This window comes from Oncorhynchus nerka, linkage group LG23 (assembly GCF_034236695.1).
Source record: "Oncorhynchus nerka isolate Pitt River linkage group LG23, Oner_Uvic_2.0, whole genome shotgun sequence".
NCBI lineage: Eukaryota > Metazoa > Chordata > Actinopteri > Salmoniformes > Salmonidae > Oncorhynchus > Oncorhynchus nerka.
Window position 1 is genome coordinate 22,563,814 of NC_088418.1, and position 26,026 is coordinate 22,589,839.

A 26,026-nucleotide genomic window follows, 5' to 3' on the forward strand; every position below is an offset into this window, starting at 1 on the left:
CTGGGGGATGATTTATCAAAAGCGCATTTGCGAAATCGTTGCACGACTGTACCTAACCATAACCAATGCCTTTCCTAAAATCAATACCCAGAAGTATATATATTTTAAACCTGCGTATTTAGCTAAAAGAAATCCAGGTTAGCAAGCGATATTAACCAGGTGAAATGGTGTCACTTCTCTTGTGTTCGTTGCACGCAGAGTCAGGGTATATGCAACAGTTTGGGCAGCCTGGCTCATTGCGAACTAATTTGCCAGAATTTTACGTAAATATGACATAACATTGAAGGTTGTACAATGTAACAAGAATATTTAGACTTAGGGATGCCACCTGTTAGATAAAATACCGAACGGTTCCGTATTTCACTGAAATAATAAAGTTTTGTTTTCTAAATGATAGTTTCCGGATTCGACCATATTAATGACCAAAGGCTCGTTTTTCTGTGTGTTATTATGTTCTAATTAAGTCTATGATTTGATATTTGATAGAGCAGTCTGACTGAGCGATGGTAGGCAGCAGCAGGCTCGTAAGCATTCATTCAAACAGCACTTTCGTGGGGTGTGCGCTAATAGCGTTTCAAACGTCACCCGCTCTGAGACTTAGAGTAGTTAATCCACTTGCTCTGCACGGCTTTTGTGGAGCGTTGGGTAACGCTGCTTCGAGTGTGGCTGTTGTCAATGTGTTCCTGGTTCGAGCCCAGGTAGGGGTGAGGAGAGGGACGGAAGCTATACTGTTACACTGGCAATACTAAAGTGCCTATAAGAACCTCCAATAGTCAAAGGTATATGAAATACAAATAGTATAGAGAGAAATAGTCCTATAAATACTATATTAACTACAACCTAAAACCTCTTACCTTGGAATATTGAAGTCTCATGTTATATACAACACACTACGGAGTACAGCTCTCCATGCTTTCAAGCATAGTGGTGGCTGCATCATGTTATGGGTGTGCTTGTAATCGTTAAGGACTAGGGAGTTTTTCAAGAGTTAAATAAATGGAATGGAGCTAAGCCCAGGGATAATCTTAGAGGAAAACCTGATTGTCTGAATTCCCCTTTCAGGAGGACAATAAATAACTTAAAAAACACAAGGCCAAATCTACACGAGTAGATTTGAAGACGGTGAATGTTCCTGAGTGGGCGAGTTAGTTTTGACTTAAATGTACTTAAAAATCTATGGAAAGACCTTAAAATGGTTGTCTTGCAATGATCAACAACCAATTTGATAGAGCTTGAAGAGTATTGAAAAGAATATTGGGCAAATGTTGTACAATCCAGGTGTGCAAAGCTCTTCGAGACTTACCCAGAAAGACTCACCGCTGTAATCGCTGCCAAAGGTCTTTCTACAAAGGGTTGAATCAGGGGCATGAATGCTTATGTAAATTTGATATTTCTGGATTTTATTAGCTAAATGTTTTTAAAAAATGTACTTTGTCATTATGTATTTTGTGTAAATGGGTGAGGGAAAAAAATCTATTTAATCCATTTTGAATTCAGGCTGTAAGGGGTAGGAATACTTTCTGAAGACACTGTACCTAGGCTACTCCCTGTGTTGACCATTGTTTACGTTCGTCAAAACCCCACATTCGTTGCAGAATTGAAAGTGAGTAGAATCTATTTAAAATCCCAATCTAGATTCCACATGTTCATTTGACCTACTACAGTACAGTTACGCCTCGATCACACCGATTTAGTGTCATTGCGCAAAATGGTATGCAGCAGCATCTGGATATGTGTACAACAAAAGTTCAACATTCACCTTCTGCTACCATTTCTGTCAAATTTGTATATTCAAACAGTTTTACGTATATGTTCAATAAATCCAACGTATGCACCACACAGAACGTACTGCAACTGCCTCTGCAATTGAATGCTGCGAGACAAACACAGTGTAACATTGGAAATGAATGTACTTCTGGTGTCTGTGTGATCTAGGTGCTAGGCTCTTGCATCCTAGGCAACTGATATCAAAGGTGGCAGGTAGCCTAGCAGTTAGAGCGTTGGGCCAGTAACCAAAAGGTTGATAGTTTGAATCCCAGAGCTGACAAGGTGAAAAAAATCTGTCAATGTTCCCTTGAACAAGGCACTCAAACCAAATTGCTGGTTTGCTGTTGATAATGGCCGACCCTTGCCGTGACCTTGCCGTGACCTCACTCTGTGATGGTGTCTCAGGGAAGGTTGGGATATGGGACCAATATAAGCACCCACCAAAAACGCTTATTTATTAAAATAATTTAAATTGATATTCACTTGCAGCCTTTTATCAGATTATTCTACAGCGCCCACATAAACCTACTCCGTGAGTCGTTAGGCCTGTATCAACCCATAGCGCTGACATTTGATTGGAAGCAATATAGCAACAGTCTGTTATACAGCAGTCTGCCCCCATGGCCTTGGCTCAGGGCTCTGTGCTGGTTTAATATGCAGAGCCTCACCTCCATTCCCTTATCTCTAATTATGGAGTAACTGTGATGAATGGGACTTCTAGTCATACTTTTACCTCAGGGAAATGAGTGTCTCATTTTATACCGCCACCTATTTCACTTTTATCATCACTATTCACTGCATATATTTCCTTTATGGAGCAGTAGCTGTGGACTTTTCTACATAGTAAGAATAACACTCCAAGAAACTTGCAATAATGAGGAGTTCTCCATGGTCCTACAGAACATTAAGCTAGTCATAATTGAACATGCTCAAATGTACTCATTGGCTTTTATGCTTATTTTTACATTGAATGGCGAGAGTTATCTTGGACTTATTAGTGCAACAGCAGTTGACATCGCAGATCTCAATGATATAACACATCTCTTTTTTGAAATCATGTCACAAAGTCTAGGCTAATTCCAGGAAACTCAAATCTGTGTTGTTGTTAAATCCCTTTCTTCTGTGCTGGAGGAAAATGACCAAATTCACACACAAATGTGAGTTAATGATCTGTCATTCTCATTGGAAGCAAGAAGAGGTGGTAACTATGTTATATGTGCTCTATTTCTAAGCTTCCCGTTCTTAAGTTTCGTTTTTGCGTCTTACTTTCGGTTTTGTACACCAACCTCTCTTCAGAAGAGAGGTTCTATGGCTTTGGCACACAGTGCATAATAAATTATTACTGGATGAGTTGAATTGCGGAGTTGGTCATCATTCCAGTCAGTTATGTGTCTTGTAACTCGATACAGAAGAGGGCACTCAACCATTACGCATAAACACACTATGGCACTCGACTACAACTGTACAGAGAAAGCTTGAGAGGATGCTGTAATTGTATTGATTGAAAAGGACAGAACAGGATACTGCAGGTCACTTTGTCAAAAGTGTGTCTAATGAAAAATGTCCTCCGTGTCACTGATGGATACTCTGTGTACTCTACTCTGGTCCTATTCTATGTCCTTCTTGGAAAAATATCTAATGTACAGTGGGGCAAAAGTATTTAGTCAGCCACCAATTGTACAAGTTCTCCCACTTAAAAAGATGAGAGAGGCCTGTAATTTTCATCATAGGTACACTTCAACTATGACAGACAAAATGAGTGAAAAAAATCCAGAAAATCACATTGTAGGAGTTAATGAATTTGCAAATTATGGTGGAAAATAAGTATTTGGTCAATAACAAAAGTTTATCAATACTTTGTTATATACCCTTTGTTGGCAATGACAGAGGTCAAATGTTTTCTGTAAGTCTTCACAAGGTTTTCACACACTGTTGCTGGTATTTTGGCCCATTCCTCCATGCAGATCTCCTCTAGAACAGTGATGTTTTGGGGCTGTTGCTGGGCAACACAGACTTTCAACTCCCTCCAAAGATTTTCTATGGGGTTGAGATCTGGAGACTGGCTAGGCCACTCCAGGACCTTGAAATGCTTCTTACGAAGCCACTCCTTCGTTGCCCGGGCGGTGTGTTTGGGATCATTGTCATGCTGAAAGACCCAGCCATGTTTCATCTTCAATGCCCTTGCTGATGGTAGGCTTTGTTACTTTGGTCCCAGCTCTCTGCAGGTCATTCACTAGGTCCCCCCGTGTGGTTTTTTTGGGGGATTTTTGCTCACCGTTCTTGTGATCATTTTGACCCCACGGGGTGAGATCTTGCGTGGAACCCCAGATCGAGGGAGATTATCAGTGGTCTTGTATGTCTTCCATTTCCTAATACTTGCTCCCACAGTTGATTTCTTCAAACCAAGCTGCTTACCTATTGCAGATTCAGTCTTCCCAGCCTGGTACAGGTCTATAATTTTGTTTCTGGTGTCCTTTGACAGCTCTTTGGTCTTGGCCATAGTAGAGTTTGTAGTGTGACTGTTTGAGGTTGTGCACAGGTGTCTTTTATACTGATAACAAGTTCAAACAGGTGCCATTAATACAGGTAACGAGTGGAGGACAGAGGAGCCTCTTAAAGAAGAAGTTACAGGTCTGTGAGAGCCAGAAATCTTGCTGGTTTGTAGGTGACCAAATACTTATTTTCCACCATAATTTGCAAATAAATTCATAAAAAATCCTACAATGTGATTTTCTGGATTTTTTTTCTCATTTTGTCTGTCATAGTTGAAGTGTACCTATGATGAAAATTACAGGCCTCTCTCATCTTTTTTTGCCCCAATGTATCATATTGGCTATGGTGGTTGTTTATTGCCACTCAACTTTTGTGACCCAACAGTGATACTGATACATATGATTGTTTGTTGTGTAATAGAACTGGTTTCTGTTGATTTTTCAGATCTACATGTATACCATGGACACTGATATGATTCCAAAATTCTCCTCGAAAGACGAGGAGATTAACTTCTGGAAGGCTCTTTCCCTCAAGTACAAGAAAAAGTAAGATATGCACAAATTATGCCTTTTGTGTTACACTATGGTCATAATCAGGCGTAACTTTTACTTGAACTCACACAAGGAACTCCGAGGTGTTACAGTATGATTTTTGAATCCTGTGGTTTCACTGTGTGTGTGGGATCAGAGTATCACTACCTGTACCTGTACTTTAAAATCATGAATACTTCTGAAAGGAAATTCCCCAGCCAGACTTGTTACATGGACCTCAAATGGCTTTCATCATGCTGTCATTTTAAAGAGCTGTCATGAATGATAGATCCAGTTTCACCTGTGAAAGTCCTTTATGTAAGACCTTGTAAGACCTTCAATGCTCCTGTATACTTCCAAAGGCACAGATCTGGTTTCACATTAAAAACAGAAGCCCTAGTATGTCTCTCTATTCTAATATAGTCTACTGAATGGGATTACGTAATAGCGGTGTTAGATTTATTATCTTTTCTCATCTGTGAGAGACTGGCAGTGAGCAGCAGACGTCACTCTGCTCTCTGTAATGGAATTATCTCTGGTCTATTTCTCTCAATGAACATCCTCATCACACAGCATAGGCCTACTGCTGTTTGAAATAAGACTGCTGATAAGATCGCAGTGGACCACAGACACACCCAGCACTAGGGGAAACTACAACCAGTTATTTAAGGGGAATTTCCATGTTAAAGGACCCATGAGCACCAACATGTGAAGTTTATAGGAGCATGCCATGTTGGGTGTAAAATGAAAGCTAAAAGTCTATTTTTAGGCATATATATTTTAAGGCATATATATTTTTCAACCATTTTCCCATCCTACAAATTAGGAATAAGCAAAGGCTTTGATTTCTGTTCAAACAGATGGAAAAGAGGGTCTTTTTATGTTTTATTTCACCTTTATTTATCCAGGTAGGCTAGTTGAGAACAAGTTCTCATTTATAACTGTGGGCGGCCTGGCCAAGATAAAGCAAAGCAGTGCGACACAAACAACAACACATTGTCTTAGACAACATCTATCAGAAAAAACCTTAAAAGGTATTAGAAATCACAGTAATGTTGACGTAAAGACCCCTCCCAACTAATATCAACACTTATATTTAGGTTTGAAGAAATGATTTACCTTCTGTAAGTTTAAGAAACATTGCCTTGTGGGTTTTTGGAAACAGAATTGCATCTTTAAGATATTTTCAAAGTTCACAGAAGTAACAAGTAAAGGTAGACCTACCAATTAGTTAGTGTTTTTACTGATATCAAGTTTGTTTATGAATTATAAAGTGATTAAAACTCATAATTATGTTATAATCGGAATTTAATTGGCTACAATGGGAAATCGTAGTCACAAACCACAGTTGGGTCACCTGCTACTTTCCTCCCTTCCAGTGGCATACTGTTATGTTCAACTCATAACTGTTTTCTTTCTTGTTCTGTCATCTGGTGGTCAAAGCAAGAGTGTAAACAGTCTGGACAACCTCTCATTCTCCCTCTGCTTTTCTCTCTCTCCCTCTCCTTTTCTCTCTCCCCCTGCTTCTCTCGATCTCTCTCGCTCTCCCTCTGCTCTTCCTTCTTAATGTCACTTCATCTGGCTCTTACTGACACCTACCACCTACCCTCATTCCATTTACCCATTGAGCATTGACCGTCACCGAATGTCCATTGAGGTTGAAAAGTAGTTCAAATTTGGTCTGTCTGCCCTGGCCAGACCAAATCTGAACCAGTCATAGATGTTTATGTTACACAAGTTTGGACAGTACAGTAGAGCACAGTATAAAACAGTACAGTAGAGTCAGGGGTCACGTTAATGCAGAATTATAAATTTCTCACTGAAAAAAAGCAAAAATGTATGAGAATTATCTTGCTATGTTTTGTGAACGCTGATTTTAAAATGCTTCTTATTATAATATCTTCTCGGCATCAGACTCATTTTGTGCTTCAGTTGCACTTTTCCATTCGGATGAGAATTCACAAACAGGCATTCTATCAGCAGACAGTGCTCTGACTGATGTGTAGCTACTTGTCTTTTCTCGGTGTAGCCTACCCTACTTTTCTCTGATGAAATGCAAGATTAACTTCATGCAAAGCATTAGGAAATGTAGCTGGCTACATTCTTTCTATGGTAAACATTAGAAATATGATGGCCATGCATTGTTTTACCAAAAATAAACGTGCTTTTTCATTGTAAGATCATTTACTTGTGTGGCTGTAGCCAAATAGTGTTGCACTTTTGTTGTCATCTGATGAAAATGAAGCCATTTCTGCCGAATGTGTTGCACTAATGTATTTTCTGTGACGGAAACTATAGTTGCATGCCCCTAATCACTCTATTCAAGCAGAAAAACACTGACTTTCAATATAAAAAGCAGGTGAAGGTCTGTGCTTTGAAAATGCTGATTTCTGACTCTAACGCAACCCCAGGTAGAGTACAGAACAGTAAAGAAAAGTAGAGTACTGTATAGTTCAGTACAGTAGAGCACACTAGAGTAGAATACACTGTACTGAAAATATCTGCTGTACTGTACTCTGCTGTACTCTGCTCTACTGGGCTGTACTGTGATGTGATGTCCTAACTTGTGAAACATAGACGTCTATGATTGGTTCAGATTTGGTCTGGTCCAGACCAACCAAATGTGATCTTGTTTGGAGGCAGAGCTCAAGAGAATAATAGCCAGTGTGTTGAATAATACGCAAATATGCAAAATAATGATATTGCATATTTCTACCTTTGCGTACCTATTCAGGATACATCACCTCAAATCCACTTCCCTTTGTATTGCTCGATTTAAATGTGTTTCTGATGAATTTGGTAGTGAAGCAGTTGTACAATATTCTTCCTTAGTATCAACAATAGATGCTCTTGCTTGAGGATTCCCCCAAAACTGTTGCAAAAACATTTTGGGTAGTAAAGTGAGGAGGATGGTCGTTTTCCCTGGCAGCTCAAGGATATTCGATAGGGACATCTGCCTTAAGCTGTTTAAAGGCCACGAGGGTGCTGCTGCGTTTGGAATAAACCACATATGGCGGAAGTGGGCTTTCCCCTTCAAAAACACCACTGCCCCCAGGGTCACAACACAGGACACACCATAGAAGGACAGTGAGTTCTGTTTGATGGCTTTCCTGGCTCCAGGCTCCCCTTCCACCCTGTCCCGCCTGTCACATGCCTGTAGCGTGCCATTCCGATGGCCTCCGGACACTGACATTTTTAGAGCAGCTGTGTGTATATCTATGGCTGTAGCGGGCGCCAGATACATACTTATATAACCACACTCACCCCCCCGAAACACTGTTAAGCTGTGTAACAGTACAAATCCCGTGTGAGCTTTGTTAGCCCAACAAGTCCAACCGTAACGCCGGCACGTTTTTAATTAACGGGAGCTGAGCTAGAGTGGGGTTTGTGAGACGAGGGCTGATCCTGTAAGGGGCCGTTTTTTTTTACAGAAACGTCTGAATGGTTTGAGCTACACAAAACATGCTCTGCCCTGGTCACATACCCACTGTAAACAACCCAACCTCCTGGTTATTTATAGGATATCTACTGGTGCTCTGAGCAACAGACAGTCTGTTTCCGTATGGAGAGGCCAGGGTGGACTAGTGACGAGATGTGTTATCAAACAATGAGGGGAAGTCAAAGGGTTCTTTGATTAGCTGGGTCAAGTGAGTTCAGTGTAACTGAATCAGAATCACGTTTATTGTCCTACAAGAGGAATATCTTGGCACAGCTCACACATGAATACATAAAACAAATATGAAAACACAGAAGAAACTAACAACAGTCAGGCATAAATCCTGTGTGGGCTTTGTTAACTGAAACGAGTCCCACCATAACACTGTTTTGGACTGCTAACCCTTTTTAAACATTGTTTGAGTTAGACTTCTGGGTTGAACCATTGGGCTTTGTTAAAGGGATAATCCAAACCACTAATCCCTATGATTAACCGTATGAAATAAAACTATGTGAAAAAAAAAAAAATTGTAAACATGTTTCATTTTGTCGTTGTAACAAGATTGGTAGAATTGTCAATCGTTTTTGGAAATCTGTTGCAGCTCAAGTCTACTGAGATATGGGATATGTTCCGGGTAGCCTCTGAGAATAACATCGACGGATACGGTGACTGAGTTCATCAGGAAGTGTATAGGAGATGTTGTACCCACTGTGACTATTAACCTACCAAAACCAGAAACCGTGGATAGATGGCAGCATTTGCGCAAAACTGAAAGTGCGAACCACCGCATTTAACCATGGCAAGGTGACTGGAAATAAGGCTGAATACAAACAGTGTAGTTATTCCCTCCGTAAGGCAATCAAACAGGCAAAATGTCAGTAGAGAGACAAAGTGGAGTCGCAATTCAACGGCTCAGACACGAGACGTATGTGTCAGGGTCTACAGAAAATCACGGACTACAAAGGGAAACCAGCCACGTCGCGGGCACCGGCGTCTTGTTTCCTGGCAAGCTAAACACCTTCTTTGCCCACTTTGAGGATAACACAGTGCCCCTGACGCGGTCCTCTACCAAGGACTGTGGGCTCTCCGTGGCCGATGTGAGTAAGACATCTAAGCGTGTTAACCCTCGCAAGGCTGCCGGCCCAGACGGCATCCCTAGCCGTGGCGGCAGAGCATGCGCAGACCAGCTGGCTGGAGTGGTTATGGACATATTCAATCTCTCCCTATCCCAGTGTGCTATCCCCACATGCTTCAAGATGGTCACCATTGTTCCTGTACCCAAGAAAGCAAAGGTAACTAAACTAAATGACTATCGCCCTGTAGCACTCACTTCTGTCATCATGAAGTGCTTTGAGACTAGTCGAGGATCATATCACCTCCACCTTACCGGCCACCCAAGACCCACTTCAATTTGCTTACCGCCCCAATAGATTCACAGACGATGCAGTTGCCATCGCACTGCACACTGCCCTATCCCATCTGGACAAGAGGAATACCTAATGTAAGAATGCTGTTCATTGACTATAGCTCAGCATTTAACACCATAGTACCCTCCATGCTCATCATTAGGCTCGGGGCCCTGGGTCTGAACCCTGCCCTGTGCAACTGGGTCCTGGACTCCCTGACGGGCAGCCCCCAGGTGGTGAAGGTAGGAAACAACACCTCTACTTTGCTGATCCTCAACACAGGGGCCCCACAAGGGTGCTTGCTCAGCCCCCTCCTGCTCAGCCATGACTGCGTGGCCATGCACGACTCCAACTCAATCGTCAAGTTTGCAGACGGCACAACAGAATTAGGCTCTGATTACCAACAATGACGAGACAACCTACAGGGAGGAGGTGAGAGCCCTGAGAGAGTGGTGCCAGGAAAATAACCTCTCACTCAATGTCAACAAAACAAAGGAGCTGATCGTGGACTTCAGGAAACAGCAGAGAGAGCACACCCCTATCCACATCGACGGCACTGCAGTGGAGAAAGTGGAAAGCTTCACTGACGATCTGAAATGGTCCACACACACACAGTGTGGTGAAGGTGAAGAAGGCGCAACAGCGCCTCTTCAAACTCAGGAGGCTGAAGAAATTTGTCTTGGCCCCTAAAACCCTCACAAACCTTTACAGATGCACAATTGAGAGCATCCTGTTGGGCTGTATCACCGTCTGGTACGGCAACTGCACCGCCCGCAACTGCAGGGCTCTCCAGAGGGTGGTGTGGTCTGCCCAATGCATCACCGGGTGATTTGAAGCGTGTACAAATCGTCTGTCCTCTGTTGCGACACTCACTATTGAGTTTCCATGGCCGAGCAACCACACACAAGCCTAAGATCACCATGCGCAATGCCAAGCGTCGACTGGAGTGGTGTAAAGGTTTCCGCCATTGAACTCTGGAGCAGGTCAAACGCGTTCTCTGGCGTGATGAATCACACTTCACCATCTGGCAGTTCTACGGAAGAATCTGAGTTTGGCACATGCCAGGAGAACACTACCTGCCCCAATACATAGCGCCAACTGTAAAGTTTGGTAGTGGAGGAATAATGGTCTGGGGTTGTTGTTTTGATGGTTTGGGCTAGGCCCCTTAGTTAAATCTTAACGCTACAGCATACAATGACATTCTAGACAATTCTGTTTTTCCAACTTTGTGGCAACAGTTTGGGGAAGGCCCTCTCCTGTTTCCGTATGACAATGCCCCCGTGCACAAAGCAAGGCCCATACAGAAATGGTTTGTCGAGGTCAGTGTGGAAGAACTTGACTGGCCTGCACAGAGCCCTGACCGTAATCCCGTCAAACACCTTTGGTATGAATTGGAATGCCGATTGTGAGCCAGGCCTTATTGCCCAACATCAGTGCCCAACATCAATAATGCTCATGTGGCTGAATGGAAGAAAGTCCCTGCAGCAATGTTCCAACATCTAGTGGAAAGCCTTCCCAGAAGAGTGGAGTTTGTTATATAGGGGGATCAACTCCATATTAATGTCCATGATTTTGGAATGAGATGTTTGACGAGCAGGTGTCCACATACTTTTGGTCATGTATTTCACATCGTTTTAGATGTATTGACAAGCAGTCACAAACTGAAATTAGGTGAACTATTAGAATTTTTGGAAATGGCAGAGCGATTTCTTCATATTGCACTTTTTTAAAGCAGTGTAACAGTACAACTCCTGTGTGGGTTTTGTTAAGCAGTGTAACATGATCTGCACTTTCAATTTCCACCGTTTTTAAATTGCCTTAATACATTTGTGTATGTTTAAGCACCGACGCAATGAGGGTTTTGTATGTTTTTAGATGAATAAAGAAGATCAAGGATAATATACCATTCATCACATTAGGCTGCAACACAATTGTGTGCTTTTTATTTATAACTCTTAGATACACTCTTGGGTCCTTCTAATTTCTAAGTAAATACCAATGGACTGTAAAATAACAATGGTGTAATGGTTTACTAACCATGTCCTCTCCTGTGGTGTCTGCCCTGTCAGTTGCCAGGAGGCTCAGGAGGAGCTGCTGGAGTTTCAGGAGGGCAGCAGAGAGCTGGAGGCAGAGCTGGAAACCCAGCTGGGGCAGGCTGAGCACCGCATGAGAGACCTGCACTCTGAGAACAGCAGGCTCAAGAACGAGGTGGACTCACTCAAGGTACCAAGATGAACACAATGAATGCACTTAAAGGACTGAATTCATTTTTTTCTGTGCTTGGAATGTGACATTTACAAATCTGAAACCCTGTGAATTTGAGTTCCCTGTGAATTTGAATATTACAACCATGAGTTACGAAGATCATTTTTACGAGGCGCCTTTAGCGTTCATGCTGAAAAAGTATGCTGCTCTTCTTTTGACAACTTATGAAAAACTCCATATCCTTGACATAATAAATGATTGATGACCATTTGAAGTTTGTAATCATCATGGCTTGTCCTTTAGTGCTGTCCAGAGACGAGGCAAGTTGTTATAGCATGTATCTGTGAGTATCCCAGCGTACATGATAGGAGGAAAATCAGGCATGGTCAACAGTAAAGTAGGGAGTTCTTAGTCCGAAATGAATGTGTAATCTAAATGCGAAATCTCTTTCATATCAGTCAGACAGACAAGGAACTCTTTCCCATTTTTGCTCTGATCACTACTACGGGAAACAGCCTATCAACAATATCATATTTAGAGTTAGCAATGTGGCTAATGTGTTTTGAGTTCCCACTTCCTCAGTTGGTAAATTATGTAGCACATTGCCTGGACTAATATGCACAAAAAGCATGCTGGCAAATGAATAAAAATAAAAAATCTGATTATTCTGGATCCTATTATGACATGTTGCACATCAAAATATCCATCATGCATTCCCTAAACATGTTAGATGAAATAGACCTTTTTTTCCCTGAACATGTTAGATGACTTTCATCTCTTGGCACTTGAAAAAGTCAGTCTAGAGCCCTCCTGCTCAGCTACCTTGCTGCAAAGTATAGCGATTTGATATCTTATTCACTTAATGAGGGAATTATTTTATTAGACTTTTTGGTTGTAGGCTAATATTGTAACACATCAGGGGAGCTACTAGGTGTGTAGACTTTTTTTCCAGCCCCACTCGCCAGATTCTACAAATCAACTGCTCAAAGGGACCTTGTTAAGCGGACTCTGTTGTGCTGGATCAAAAGCCTGCACACCCAGCTCTCCAGATGGAGAGGTGACCACGTGTTTTATACAGTAACAGTGCTGATATATATTTGACTTTAAGGCACAGTGGTATCATTATGGAAGCCAACATTCTGAACACTTAGAATTTTGTGATCTAGCTTATGAATTAGCCTATTGGGGTAGCCTAAACAAATGCAGATGGAAAAGCCCTTGCTTTAGCCATCTATAGCCTACCTGCTTTAACTATGCTACTACATCTGTTAGGCTACAGCAGAATAATCATTGCTAAATTAGCACACCAGCCTAAAAATATGAGTCATGTTGGTTGGTGAAAGAGCCAGCCCTAAAAATACAACTTTTTGCAAACATGGACTCATTTCTGGAGAAGAATATTAGCAATTCAACTTCATGGAACCTGCAGATACCCTGTGTTTATCTCTGCCGTTTGTGCATTTTCATCATTCTGATTGGTCAAGTCAATTTTGGGGGAGTATCTGAAAAAATGTCATGCTATTCGAATAGTGAAATCATTTCTATTGCCAATCCCTAATTCTCATACATAATGCATTAGCATGTTAATTCATGCTCCATATTTAGCTCTAGGATGAGCGTGGCTCTGCGTCCATGTTCACATTACGACTCCTGCCGTGAGAGTCAGTGAATCACGGCACCGGTGATGGTGAGATACGAACGTGTTAAGAATGTCATCTGTTCTGCTTTTATCCGACTGTATGGTGGTTATTCCAGGCAGTTATTTTTTTTTCTTGCTTTCATGCCTTTGTTTATGGAAAATACCACAGCAACTAGTTCTCATTCTGACGCCAGAGTAAAGAATCTTAGAGATGCATTCATGTTGTGCAGTATGCGCTACATTTAGACTGTCTGTGACACCTTGTTTAACGCCTTGTTATGACATACTATTTATTTGACATAGGCTAGAATGTGTTTTGATGTAGTCAGTGTAGTATGCACATGTAGTTCATATAAAACGGCATTTCAGGACAAAGCAGGGCTTGTCTGGTCGAGGTTAGAGGTTAATTGATTCAGACGTGATGTATCCAGAAGATATAGGTCAGACAGGCAGGCAGGCAGACCCAGTCCCATCTATTGAGCTGGTCACCAGAGAGATGGAGACATGGGTCACATCATCATCCCATAGCCTGAGAACGCTGGAGCACATCGGAGTGCTCTGAAAAATAGATGACAGAATGTAGGTTAACTCTGCGGTTCCCTCCTTGGGTGCGTGTGACTGTGTAGTGTTAGGAAAATCTTTTAGTAAGTAAAACACCATTGGAAGCTTTAACGTCCTTTACCAACCCCCCCCAGAGGGGTTGGGTTGAATGCGGAAGAGACATTTCAATTGAATGCATTCAGTTGTACAACTGACTAGGTATCCCTCTTTCTTTTCTCTTCTCTCTCCTAATCTCTCCATCCCCCTTGCAGGAGAAACTGGAGCAGCAGTATGCCCAAAGCTACAAGCAGATCAACATGCTGGAGGGTGACCTGGGTCAGACCCGGGGCATCAAGGAGCAGCTCCACAAATACGTCCGGGAGCTGGAGCAGTCCAACGACGACCTCGAAAGAGCCAAGAGGTCTGCAAAGAGACCAGACCACTACACAGTATCTAACAGACACATACTGGATACAGCATTAGAAGATGAGCTGTAGGAGTCATAATTTGATATTTACTGTGTACTTCAGGGTTATGTTCATTTTCGAGGAAAAGGGCAATATCTAACAGTAGTACTAATCTAACAATATAAGCAAAGGTAGTCATCCTCTGACCATCTTTCAGAAAACAAACCCATACATTAACCCCATGCAGAGAGGTGCTGATCAATGATGGAGGATGAGGTGCTTGTTGTGTGTTTCCTAGTTAATTGCCCACTGTGCTCTTCATTGGGAGTGATCAGACAGATGGCAAATATCCATTCCAATTAAAACACTTGCCAAATTGGGTCTGATTGCTGTAAACGGAATTGAATTGGATTCAGGTCAGCACTGTCACACATCTATGTAGATTACTTGGAGGAATCGGGACATTTGTTTGTCACTAAACGTTCATTTTCTAGTAAAAATTATGAGCTGACTCACACCTAACATTTTTGGTAGAGTTGCTGACTAACAAAGAGTAAACTGTATAAAAAGAAAGTCACACAAATTAAATGTATTCTCCTTTATTTCCTTCTGCAGGGCTACAATTGTGTCCCTGGAGGATTTTGAGCAGCGTCTGAACCAGGCCATCGAGAGGAATGCCTTCCTGGAGAGCGAGCTTGATGAGAAAGAGTCCCTCCTGGTCTCAGTACAGAGATTAAAAGATGAGGCCAGAGGTGCTTATTGATCCATTTTTACTCAAACCCCTGCCTGCCTTCACTCATTAGAAAATGAGCTGTTCTCTGTGAAATTAATAGAACCCATGTTCTCACAGCATTGCTTACAGCTGCAAATTATTGTTGGGAGAGACTATATCAGCATTATCCTCAATTTGAATGTCTGGTCTCAATATGGTCTGTTTTAGAGTTAAATATTATGTCTGTCTGCTTGTCTGTCAGACCTACGACAAGAACTTGCGGTCCGAGAGCGAAATACGGACTTGACCAGGATGTCAGCACCCTCCTCACCCACCCAGGAGGACAACGACAAGATGGATTCCTCTGTCCAGGCCTCACTGTCTCTCCCAGCTACGCCGCTCACCAATAGTCTGGACAATGCCTTCGCCAACCCAACAGGTAACCTTTTGCTCTGACCCCAACACCTTAATATGTTGCCTAACCTTTTTTTTATGTGCAGATTACTGTATGTATTTATCTTCTTGTATTTATTTCCCCCCAGAGTTGTCAAACGGCCTTGGTAACTCACTAACTCCCTCTGCCAGAATATCAGCACTCAACATCGTAGGTGACCTGCTTCGGAAAGTAGGGGTGAGACATACATTTTTTTCCATTTGTACACATCCCTATTCACCGGATGCCCTGGTACCCTAAGACTATTGGTGTTTCTCATTATGCATACTACCGTGCTCCACACTCTCATGCTCCAAGTGCATTCTCCGAGGATGTTCTCTTGAGTACGTTCTTGTGAGGACTAGTGTGGAGAACGCATAAAACATTATATTTGAGAAGCACTCGCACTCCCCCTACTGTATTACCTCACGCTGTATCTCCCCATTCACTGAACCTTCTTCCAGCCAGGACAATGGCAACAATAGAGACGAAACAAGAAATAGACAAAGCAAACGTTTTACTTCATAATTATCAGCTAGATACATGAATCGTTGTAATCTATCTAGCTAGCCAGCTAAACATGTGATGCAAGGTACAGTAGATGTCAATTCTTTGTGGGTAGCTAGCTAGCTAACAATTCTTCGTGCCTAGCCAGTTAGCCTTACTATGACTTACTATGGACTTACCCATTCACTGAACCTTCCTTCTTCGAACCAAGACAATGGCAGAGACAAAACATTTACATTTACATTTAAGTCATTTAGCAGACGCTCTTATCCAGAGCGACTTACAAATTGGTGCTTTCACCTTATGACATCCAGTGGAACAGCCACTTTACAATAGTGCATCTAGGTCTTTTAAGGGGGGGGGGGGAGAAGGATTACTTTATCCTATCCTAGGTATTCCTTAAAGAGGTGGGGTTTCAGGTGTCTCCGGAAGGTGGTGATTGACTCCGCTGTCCTGGCGTATACACAAAGCAAACATTTTACTTTATAACTGTCAGCTAATTATATGTGAATTGTAATAATGTAGCTCACCAGATAGTATATTATCCAAGGTAGATGTAAATTCTTTGTGGGTAGCTAGCTAACAATTCTTTGTGGCTATCTGTTTAGCTAACAGTAGTAGCTAGCCAGTTAGCTCTAACTTACTATGGGCTTGTGACCTTCGCACTCTATAGTGGGATTGTCGGCAGGTAACCATGCCAAAATTAACATAGCATGTATTTGTTAACGTATCAAGATAAAATGTTGTAGTCAAGCAAAATATGAGATGTGAATAGGCAACATTTTCATTCTGAAGTCAGTGTATTTTCTCTCACTTCAGCTCAAATAATGGCCGCTATTGATTGAGAAAATTTGCGTCATTTCTTATGTGGTTGCGTCATATTTATTTTCATACTTTCCTTTGAAGATTGCATCGATGCATGCTTTAAAATAGAGAAGTGCCCTCCATGCTCCATTTCGCATACTTTGATTTGGACTCATACTCCGACCCTCCCGTGCTCCAATTTGCATGCTCAGAGCCCGGTAGTATGCATTTTGAGAAACACCCCTTGTCTTATACCATATTGTCATCTCGCTAATAGTGGAAGGCCTCTTATCTTTCCGCATTTTCTATGTCCGTCTCAGGCTCTGGAGTCTAAGCTGGCAGCCTGCAGGAACTTTGCCAAGGACCAGAAAGCCAGAAAGTCTTATGCCATCACGGAAAACGGGAACGTGATCAACGGCAACACAGCCAAGTTCTCCCATACCCTCCACATGACGTCGTCGTACTACGACAAAACGTAAGTCGAAGCCCGCTTCCACTTCACCCTCAGTGAGCCACACATTACTCATTGGTGATGAACAGGAAATGAAAGCTTCGATTTTCTGAGAAAGAAACTTGGCAAAGGACAACAACGTTTCATAATGTCAAATTGTCTTTATTTTCATTTTCATATTTCATTTTTATGATTATTGTTTGCTGTGTTAAGCAGTCAGTCACTCCTAAGACCGTTTTGTTTCAGTTAGATTTCTTAACGTTGATCAATTTGACTGTAGAAATGTGTATTTGAAATGCTTGTTTAGTGTTGGGAGTCTATGGAGGTGTGTTGATGATGATTTTGAGGAGTTATGGATGTCGATGAGGCCTCTCAGACCCTTGTGTTTTTCCCCAGCAGGAGAGAGAGGGTCATATTCCCTGCATTACTTCTGGGTAATGGTCTTCCTCCTCCGATGCTGATGATGTGTGGGGAAGTTAGTCAGTCACCTGCATGCTGTTTGATTAACAAGCCTCCCTCCCTTTCCCATCTAGTGCTGAGGTAGACTCCCTCACCGTGGGGCTAGATAACTGCTTTGGGTAGTGGTACATTCATTCCCCTGCTTTCTTAACACTATGCTGATACATCCACATGTGATTAATATGCCTGTCTGTTTGCTGGTGTGAGTTGGTAGCTTTCAATATAGTGTCATTCAATTTGGATCAATCATCATATTGGGGGAGATTCTCGGAGGTGTGTTTAATGACCCAGGAGAAAGCATGTAGTGCAATGGAAGGGTTGGTTATGGTACAGTACTTCGATTTTGTGCTCACATTGTCAATTAACTACAAACTACTGCATGTGAACAAGGCACCACAGTTTTGCAGCTGATTCTAAAGTGCAAAGTCAAAAGTTATCTTTCACTGTTCTTATGTAGCCGGTGCTGTCCTTCTGTTGTTCCTTGTTGAGGTTGTATTTCAAGGTATACATACTACTAGATGTCCCATATAGAAGTGGTGTGACTATTTGGCAAGGTTGTAGTGTCATGGCGTTGCGTTTCTGCTGTGTGAGGAACTATTGATATGAGGCTGGCTGAGCATGCTGAGCAAGACATGGTTACAAGGCACAGTTTGGGTTTCACCGCAGGGAGGAGTGGATTGTAAATCTCTCTTTACTAGAGAGCACACACTGCCACCACTGTGCCTTACTATTCAGAGACATAGCTTGTTAATAGGACACGAGTTTGAAGTGGAGTATATACTACAAAATAACAGTAGCTTAGAATTTACTTTGTTTGCCATGGTCCTAACCATACTGAACAAAAATATGAACGCATCATGCAAAAATGTCAAAGATTTTACTGAGTTAAAGTTAATATAAGGAAATCAGTCAATTGAAATAAATGGATTAGGCCCTAATCTATGGATTTCACTGACTGGGCAGCGGCGCAGCCAGGTGGGCCAGGCCAAGCTAATCAGAATTAGTTTTTCCCCACAAAAGGGCTTTATTACAGACTGAAATACTCCATAGTTTCATAAACTGTCCAGGTGGCTGGTCTCAAAAAATCCTGCAGGTGAAAAATCTGGATGTGCTGGTCCTGGGCTGGCGTGGTTACATGTGGTTGTGAGGCCTGTTGGCCATACTGCCAAATTCTCTAAAATGATGTTGGAGTCGGCTTTTGGTAGAGAAATTAACATTAAATTATCTGGCAACAGCTCTGGTGGACATTCCTGCAGTCAGCATGCCAATTGCACACTCCCTCAAAACTTGAGACATCTGTGGCATTGTGTTACAAAATTGCACATTTTGCACATACAAGGTGCACCTGTAGTGCTGTTTAATCAGCTTCTTGATATGCCACACCTGTCAGGCGGATGGATTATCTTGGTAAAGGAGAAATGCTCACTAACAGGAATATAAACACATTTGTGCATAACATTTTAGAGAAATAAGCTTTTTGTGCTTATGGAACATTTCTGGGATCTTTTATTTGAGTTTATGAAACATGGGACCAACACTTTATATGTTGCGTTTATATTTTTGTTCGGTGTAAGTTGAACAAACTCCTAGGTATTTTAGGGAGGGGCAAACTGGCTGAGAGGACTTTTAGAGCCTTTGAAGTCAGTGATCTTCCAATCACATACTTTATAAACGATTTGGCACAGTCTAAACCATAACAGAATCTAAAAATACATCAAGTTTCATTTTTGTCTGCACGTGCCCGAAGCCCTGTGTGTGCTGCCTAGCAGTGTGACCGTGCCAGGGCCAACTGATAGTAGGATAATGAGGACAGAGTGAGGTAACCTGCTGGGGCTCAGGTCACTGGTTCAACCCTGCGCTGTCACTGGGATCCATCGACCACTGGTCACTGGTTCAACCCTGCACTGGCACTGGGATCCATTGACCACTGGAAAGTGTGCCTGCTTGTAGAGTGACAGAGTTTGCCTTAATTAAAATGGCCCCATTGTCTGGCAGTCTAGTAGAGCTGTAGGCACCAGGGTACCACTGTAAAGTGATACTCCAGTTTATCTACTCCACCAATAGGGCTACATTTTATTTGTAGTCTTAATTCTAATGGGGGAGTGTTAGATGTAATTTGCTTAGGCCTAGCCCAGTAATACAACTCACATGATTTAAAATGCCATGTAATACCTAGCTAATTATAAGGCAGATTTGATGTGTTCTATGGTTTTACCACCTTATAATATGAATCCAGCAAGGTTAATTTTGTAAGGACCAGCAAGTGAGATGCTGCCTAACCCTCAGTCGACCAGACTAATCCATGTTGTTTTGTGTTTACAGCAGGGCGGTGAACGGCCTGGACCCTGGCACTCTGACAGCCATCACAGCACCCCCTGCTCCCTCCCTCCCTGGCCTCCTGCCTCTCATCATGTGACAGTGACAGACACCACACCCCAATTTAATCCCCCACACACACACCCTGCCAATGGACAAGGCTATATCCTTAAACAGAAAGCATTGTGATGACTTCAAACAAGAGAACGCACATGAAAATGGCTAGCACTATTAAACACTTTTCACATACTGTAAAACTGGCCCCTCTTTGCAGCCACTGCATATTCACAGGCTGTCTGTGTAATTCTGGCCCTTTAGTGCTTGTGCTTTGGTCCTACTGTACATGTGGCTCACATTTTATATGTACTTGCTAATTGTTTACTGCTTGTACATATAGCCCACTCTACACAGACATCCAAAGAGGTGCATCCAAAGAGATGGTATCTATGTAGGATCCTATCCTCTCTGCAGTAATTTTTCAAATCTTTAGTTTAGACAGAAAAAACACATTATGCAATTGAAAGTGTGATACAGTGAGGGTTTCCAATATACATGTTACCGTAATTTTATTTAACTGTTACGATTTATCAGAGATGGTGTAGCAAGTGAAAGAATATAGATTAGCCAGAGTCTACAGAATAAGTAAGATGTCTGGATTACTGTAACACATTCATCTAGCAGCATTGCCTCAGACAATGCATAGGCCCTCTCTCCTCTAACTCTCCACCCCTTATTTGACATTTCTTATAAATGGAAACTAGGGTTAATGGATTGGCAGCTGGTACACATGTGTAGATGTGTTTAATAGCCTAGAACGGTCCTTCACCACGTGGACCTGCTCCTAACAAGCTGACTTATTGTCCGTCACTAAAGGTGGTTTAAATCTCTTTTGTCGACCTCCTATGCCTTTCTGACCTTGAGTTTAACTCAGTAGCCATCTGAAGAATTTAATGTTAGTTTTGTTTTTATTTATGTAATGTGTTCCAATTAAAATGCATTGGTTTAGACCTGTTCAAAATGGATGGTGAAGGAAAATCCTCTGTGTCTTCGTGTTGAGTGTTCTGGGCTACTTAGTCTCAGCTCAGTTTAACCGTATGACAACGTGCACGGTATTGGTCATATTGATCATTATTTATAGATGTCCACTTTGAGTGGTGCTGTCATGGTGTTTTAGACCACTTTTGCCAGTATTCCATTTTTGGATTTTAACTCCAAGTCTTTCATTTTTGGTGTTTGAATTTTCACTGGTATCTTATTGTATTTAAAATATCACACAACCCTGTGTTAGCAACCTATATTGTAAGTTAAGAGCACTTTATCCAGTGCAAATATTTTCCTTGTATTTTCACATTATTCTATCAGTTTTATTCAAGTGCAATATTGCCTGTTTGTATGTTTTGTTAATTTATTTCATTCATTTTATGGCATGATGTGTTCAAATATATAGGATGTGATTATACATCAATTAGTCATATCATGATGTAGGATCCGTTGTCTTAAAATGTTGAGAAAATAAATAAATATAAAGCCATTCTTCTTATTGTTTTTAACTTAAAGTAGTCCACAATGCAAATTTAGCAATTCAACTCTAGCCTCATACCATGAGCTAATACAGGTTGTATATTAGTGTTCTCCTTGGATCTAGTTGAGGGCAGCAACGACTGGGATTGGTTAATTAGTTAAGGTTTCAGTAGTGATTTGGTTAAATTTAGGCAATAATTGTGAAATTAAACGGCTGGATTCGAAACAGAGAATTTAGCAACCTATGTTACGCTCTCTGTACCCAGTAGGCTACAATGTTGGATTTAATCAAATAGAGGGTGTTCATTAGTCGTGGCTAGAAGGGATCAAGCTTTTGTCAAATTAACGTCAGATTTGTTTCGTAGCAAGTTACATGGAACTCAAACCGGCTGTGCGCTTGCCCTATCATGCATAAATGTATTTTGTCCCCCCACACCAAACGTGATCACGACACGCAGGTTAAAATATCAAAAACTCTGAACCAATTATATCAATTTGGGGACAGTTCGAAAAGCATTATACATTTATGGCAATTTAGCTAGCTAGCTTGCACGTGCTAGCTAATTTGTCCTATTTAGCTAGCTTGCTGTTGCTAGCTAATTTGTCCTGGGATATAAACATTGAGTTGTTATTTTACCTGAAATGCACAAGGTCCTATACTCCACCAATTAATCCACACATAAAACGGTCAACCTAATCATTTCTAGTCATATCTCCTCCTTCCAGGCTTTTTCTTCTCTTGACTTTATATTGCGATTGGCAACTTTCATAAATTGACCTAGTTCATCTTTCAGTCACCCACGTGGGTATAACCAATGAGGAGATGGCACGTGGGTACCTGCTTCTATAAACCAATAAGGAGATGGGAGAGGCAGGACTTGCAGCACGATCTGCATCAGAAATAGAACTGACTTCTATTTTAGCCGTTGGCAGTGAGCAGTGTGGCTGCAATAATTGAATAATATAGATTTCTGAATTTATTTTGTAATGCTCGTGCACGCGATGCGAGCGGTGTAGTCAGGGTATGAGTAGAACTTACGCGGCAGGTTGGGATAATTAGTTAAAGGTTAGGAAAAGGGTTATGGGTAGCTACAATGCTTTTATTTTTATAAAAAACGTATACAAAAGCTGGATTCCTTCTAGCCATGACCAGGTAATATACTCACGTTAGCTACGCTGATTCATGGACAGTATATCCAGGTTGCATCTGGTTTATAAGGACATACATCAGATGCGCACTTTCAGGGAGCAGCAAACGACATCACCACATCCAAAACACATGGCAGACATTGGCTGAGTTTAAAATCAAAGAAAGTACAGTATGAAGATGGGCAGAAACTGCTTCTCCAATAGAAATCCCAGATCACGCTTGTAGGTGATGTCATGGTGACGTTGGCTAGCTAAGCTCATGCGCAGAAATAAGTCATACCTACACATGCCTACTTGTTAACAAAATTAAGGAAGTTTCCTTTAAAATTATTCATAATATTATCCTGCCAACCACTATATGAAGAGGTTTTTAAAAAACAAACTCAAATTGTAATGACCACCCAGAAACGGTGTTGCATCTTTTTTGGCATTGTATTCATGTAAGGAAACTGTGGCAAGACATCAGTAGATTTATAATTGAACACATTTATGAAGATTTTACACTATTATGTGATGTACTGCTTGGATTCATTTCCTATGATAAAATTGTTTCAACTTATTTCTATGTAATTTCATTCTTTTGGCTAAATTTCATATTCACAAATGCAAATTTACAAACAAAACACCACATTTTCATACCTTACAAATAGAAATTTAACTATTTTAAGACAAATACTCTCCTAACAAAAAAGCTGTTACACTTAGAATTATATGTCCCTTAAGGTCCTTGTGCAATGTGATCTTGTACCCCACTAGCCCAATTGTCCTTTGTATATTATTTATATATACTTGTGTTTCCCCCAAGTAGTTTCTGTATTGATTTGTCAATAAAAAAATATATTTAAAAAATCGGGTCTAACAGTACTCTCGCGCCCGAACTACACATGTGCAGGCCGTCAAATCAAAGGCACTCAGATATAAAGTTGTTTTTGACTCAAATGAAAACGTGTCAGTTTGTCACTTTCACGAGTTTGGAGTAATAACATGTTCAACTACTTAAAGACATTATGTACATGTATGTGCGCAGTAGTAATTTGATATTAAACTGATGGTAGGCAGAATATGTAATAGTCATGGAAACACCGTACTCTGTTTATCATAACTGGTTTAAGGTCAAAATCGAAGTAAGCATACACTGATTAAAACACCTGGTTTTCTGAGCAATATTTTGAAGTATTAGGACATGTAAACACCTCAATCAGCATTCCAGCTGTGTGTATTTGATCTGCTCATGTGCTAGCACCAGCCAAGCCAGCCTCCATTTTTGGTGCACCCGATACAATTGCAATCAGTTGTTGATTATGTCAACTATCATCAGAAATCAAGCGATATGAATCAGACAGTGGGGCGCCGCCTGACCCACTATTTGGTCAGAATGTTCAAATCAACGTTTCATATCATGGTGTAGATATACTGTAGATCGAATTGCACTCAATACATTTTCTTCCCTATTAGGGGTCATATTAGCGGGCTATCCCGGGGTTAGCGCGAGGGAATGTATTGTAATGAAACAGGCAGGGAGCAGGACTCGAACCCTGCAAAAAGCATGCTCAAGCGGCAGAGTCGATATCCGCGCTTATAAAGCCAGGGTCGTTACACTACTCCCTCCCAGTGTTGCCAACTCCTCAGTAAGGAAAGTAGCTATTGGCTGTCCTAAAAGTCGCTAAATGATGTCATCACATAATTTGTATAATTGGCCATGTGCATGTAATTGTGATGGACGCTGTAGGAGAGGAATGACGTCGTGGGAGAGACAAAAAGTGAGCAAAAAACGCCCTACATATGTTTTGAACTACAAATGAGAAAGCTGCAGAGAGTGGCACACACAGCAAATAAAAACCAGATATTTGAGGCCATACTCCTTCAGCACTTTATGGACCCCATTGTTAATCCCCGTCATAACAGAGGCATTGTCAGTCCCTATCCCCAGGAGTTTCTTTTTTAAGACAACACTTCTCGAGGAAAGCCACAACAGCACGGCTATAGATTTGGCATCTCCCTCCAACTCAACAAGCCCCAGAAATGTTGATACAATTGTCTGCTTGGTGTCACTAAAGTACCTTATCACAACTCCCAGGTACTTAGAAACACTTACATCGGTGGACTCATCGAGGAGGAGGCTGAAACGCTGGTCACCCACATCTGCAACCAACTTTTTCAGAAAGTATGGTGCTAGAACACCATTAATAATTTCTGTGCACTTTGTCCTGTGCATTTTGAAGTGGGTAGCAGCAGTGGAGTCTGAGAAAGCAGCTCTACATGCTTCTCCAATGTGATCACATGCCAGCATGGAAGTGTTCAGCGATAGCTAAATGCCATGGTGGCCTAAACCTTTTTTGCAGTCAATTTTTTAAACCATAAATGGCAGCTTGTTTTTGGTGAAACTGTTATAAGGCGTTGCCTTTTGAGTATGTTTGAGTTGTCATGTGTTTTTTTACATCACTAAGTGTGGTGTAGAAATCAGCCTTACAATACAGGCAGTATGCCCCTGTATCATCTCCAATAAACAGCTTCAACCAGCCTTTGAATTCAGGGTTTGATTCCCACTCCTTTCTGTATTTTTGAGTGTACAGTTTAGACTGAGACATGATGAGCTAGCCAGCTAGATGTTTAGCTTATGTCACAGAGGTACACACACAGTGGACAAGGTGAGTAAGTGACTGAGGCTGTGTGAGTCAAATGCAGTGATTTATTTTTGACAAAGAACATTTTACATTTACATCCTTCCCTGAATGTAACCCAGGGTGGGTTCAGAAAGCGGCGGCTTCCCGCATCTGCGATTCATTTGCAGTCTGGAGGTGGAGGGGTGAACATCTCCTGCTCTGACTGCAGCTGCGCGAGGAATGAGCCACCTGTGAGTGGTTTGGGATGGGGGATGGGCTCAGGACCCGCTGCTCGTTGAGAAGAGTAGGAACGATACGCGCTTTCACGTCAGAGTCTCTAATAACACCAGAAAAGGTCGCTAGATTTGTCGCTAGTCCATTTTTTGAAAATGTGTCGCTAGAGGGGTCTGAATACTCGTTAAATATAGCAACTAAGTCGCTAATTGGCAACACTGCTGCCTCCTTTCAAAGAGCGCGTCCTCGCGTTAGCTTGTGACTCGTCGTATAGGAGCGCGCTCACCCGCTAAGCACACGCACTGTCGTGGATGCAAGGTCCGATCACTTCTGACACCAGTGTAATGAAAACAGGCAGGGAGCAGGTCTTAAACCCTCGACCTTCTAGCCCGAAGTCCAGCACGCTATCGACTG

At 41.7% G+C, this 26,026-nt stretch overlaps 1 protein-coding gene across 3 annotated transcripts in view; it reads left to right on the plus strand.

Moving 5' to 3' along the window:
- The window catches only part of ndel1a (nudE neurodevelopment protein 1-like 1a), a 39,997-nt gene extending 16,663 nt beyond the window's left edge, over window positions 1-23,334 (plus strand). Inside the window, exons 2-10 of one of the 3 annotated variants that reach the window (XM_029629282.2) lie at window positions 4,705-4,805; window positions 11,702-11,855; window positions 14,289-14,437; window positions 15,039-15,175; window positions 15,398-15,574; window positions 15,678-15,766; window positions 17,200-17,354; window positions 17,730-17,764; window positions 20,112-20,199. In XM_029629282.2, the coding sequence (XP_029485142.1) occupies window positions 4,711-4,805; window positions 11,702-11,855; window positions 14,289-14,437; window positions 15,039-15,175; window positions 15,398-15,574; window positions 15,678-15,766; window positions 17,200-17,354; window positions 17,730-17,764; window positions 20,112-20,122 (1,002 nt within the window). In that variant the 5' untranslated portion in view covers window positions 4,705-4,710 and the 3' untranslated portion in view covers window positions 20,123-20,199. Of the gene's footprint in view, window positions 1-4,704; window positions 4,806-11,701; window positions 11,856-14,288; window positions 14,438-15,038; window positions 15,176-15,397; window positions 15,575-15,677; window positions 15,767-17,199; window positions 17,355-17,729; window positions 20,084-20,111 lie in introns of those variants that run through there. The other 2 variants (XM_029629280.2, XM_029629279.2) reach the window with 2 other exon arrangements.
- The last annotated feature ends 2,692 nt before the right edge of the window (window positions 23,335-26,026 follow it).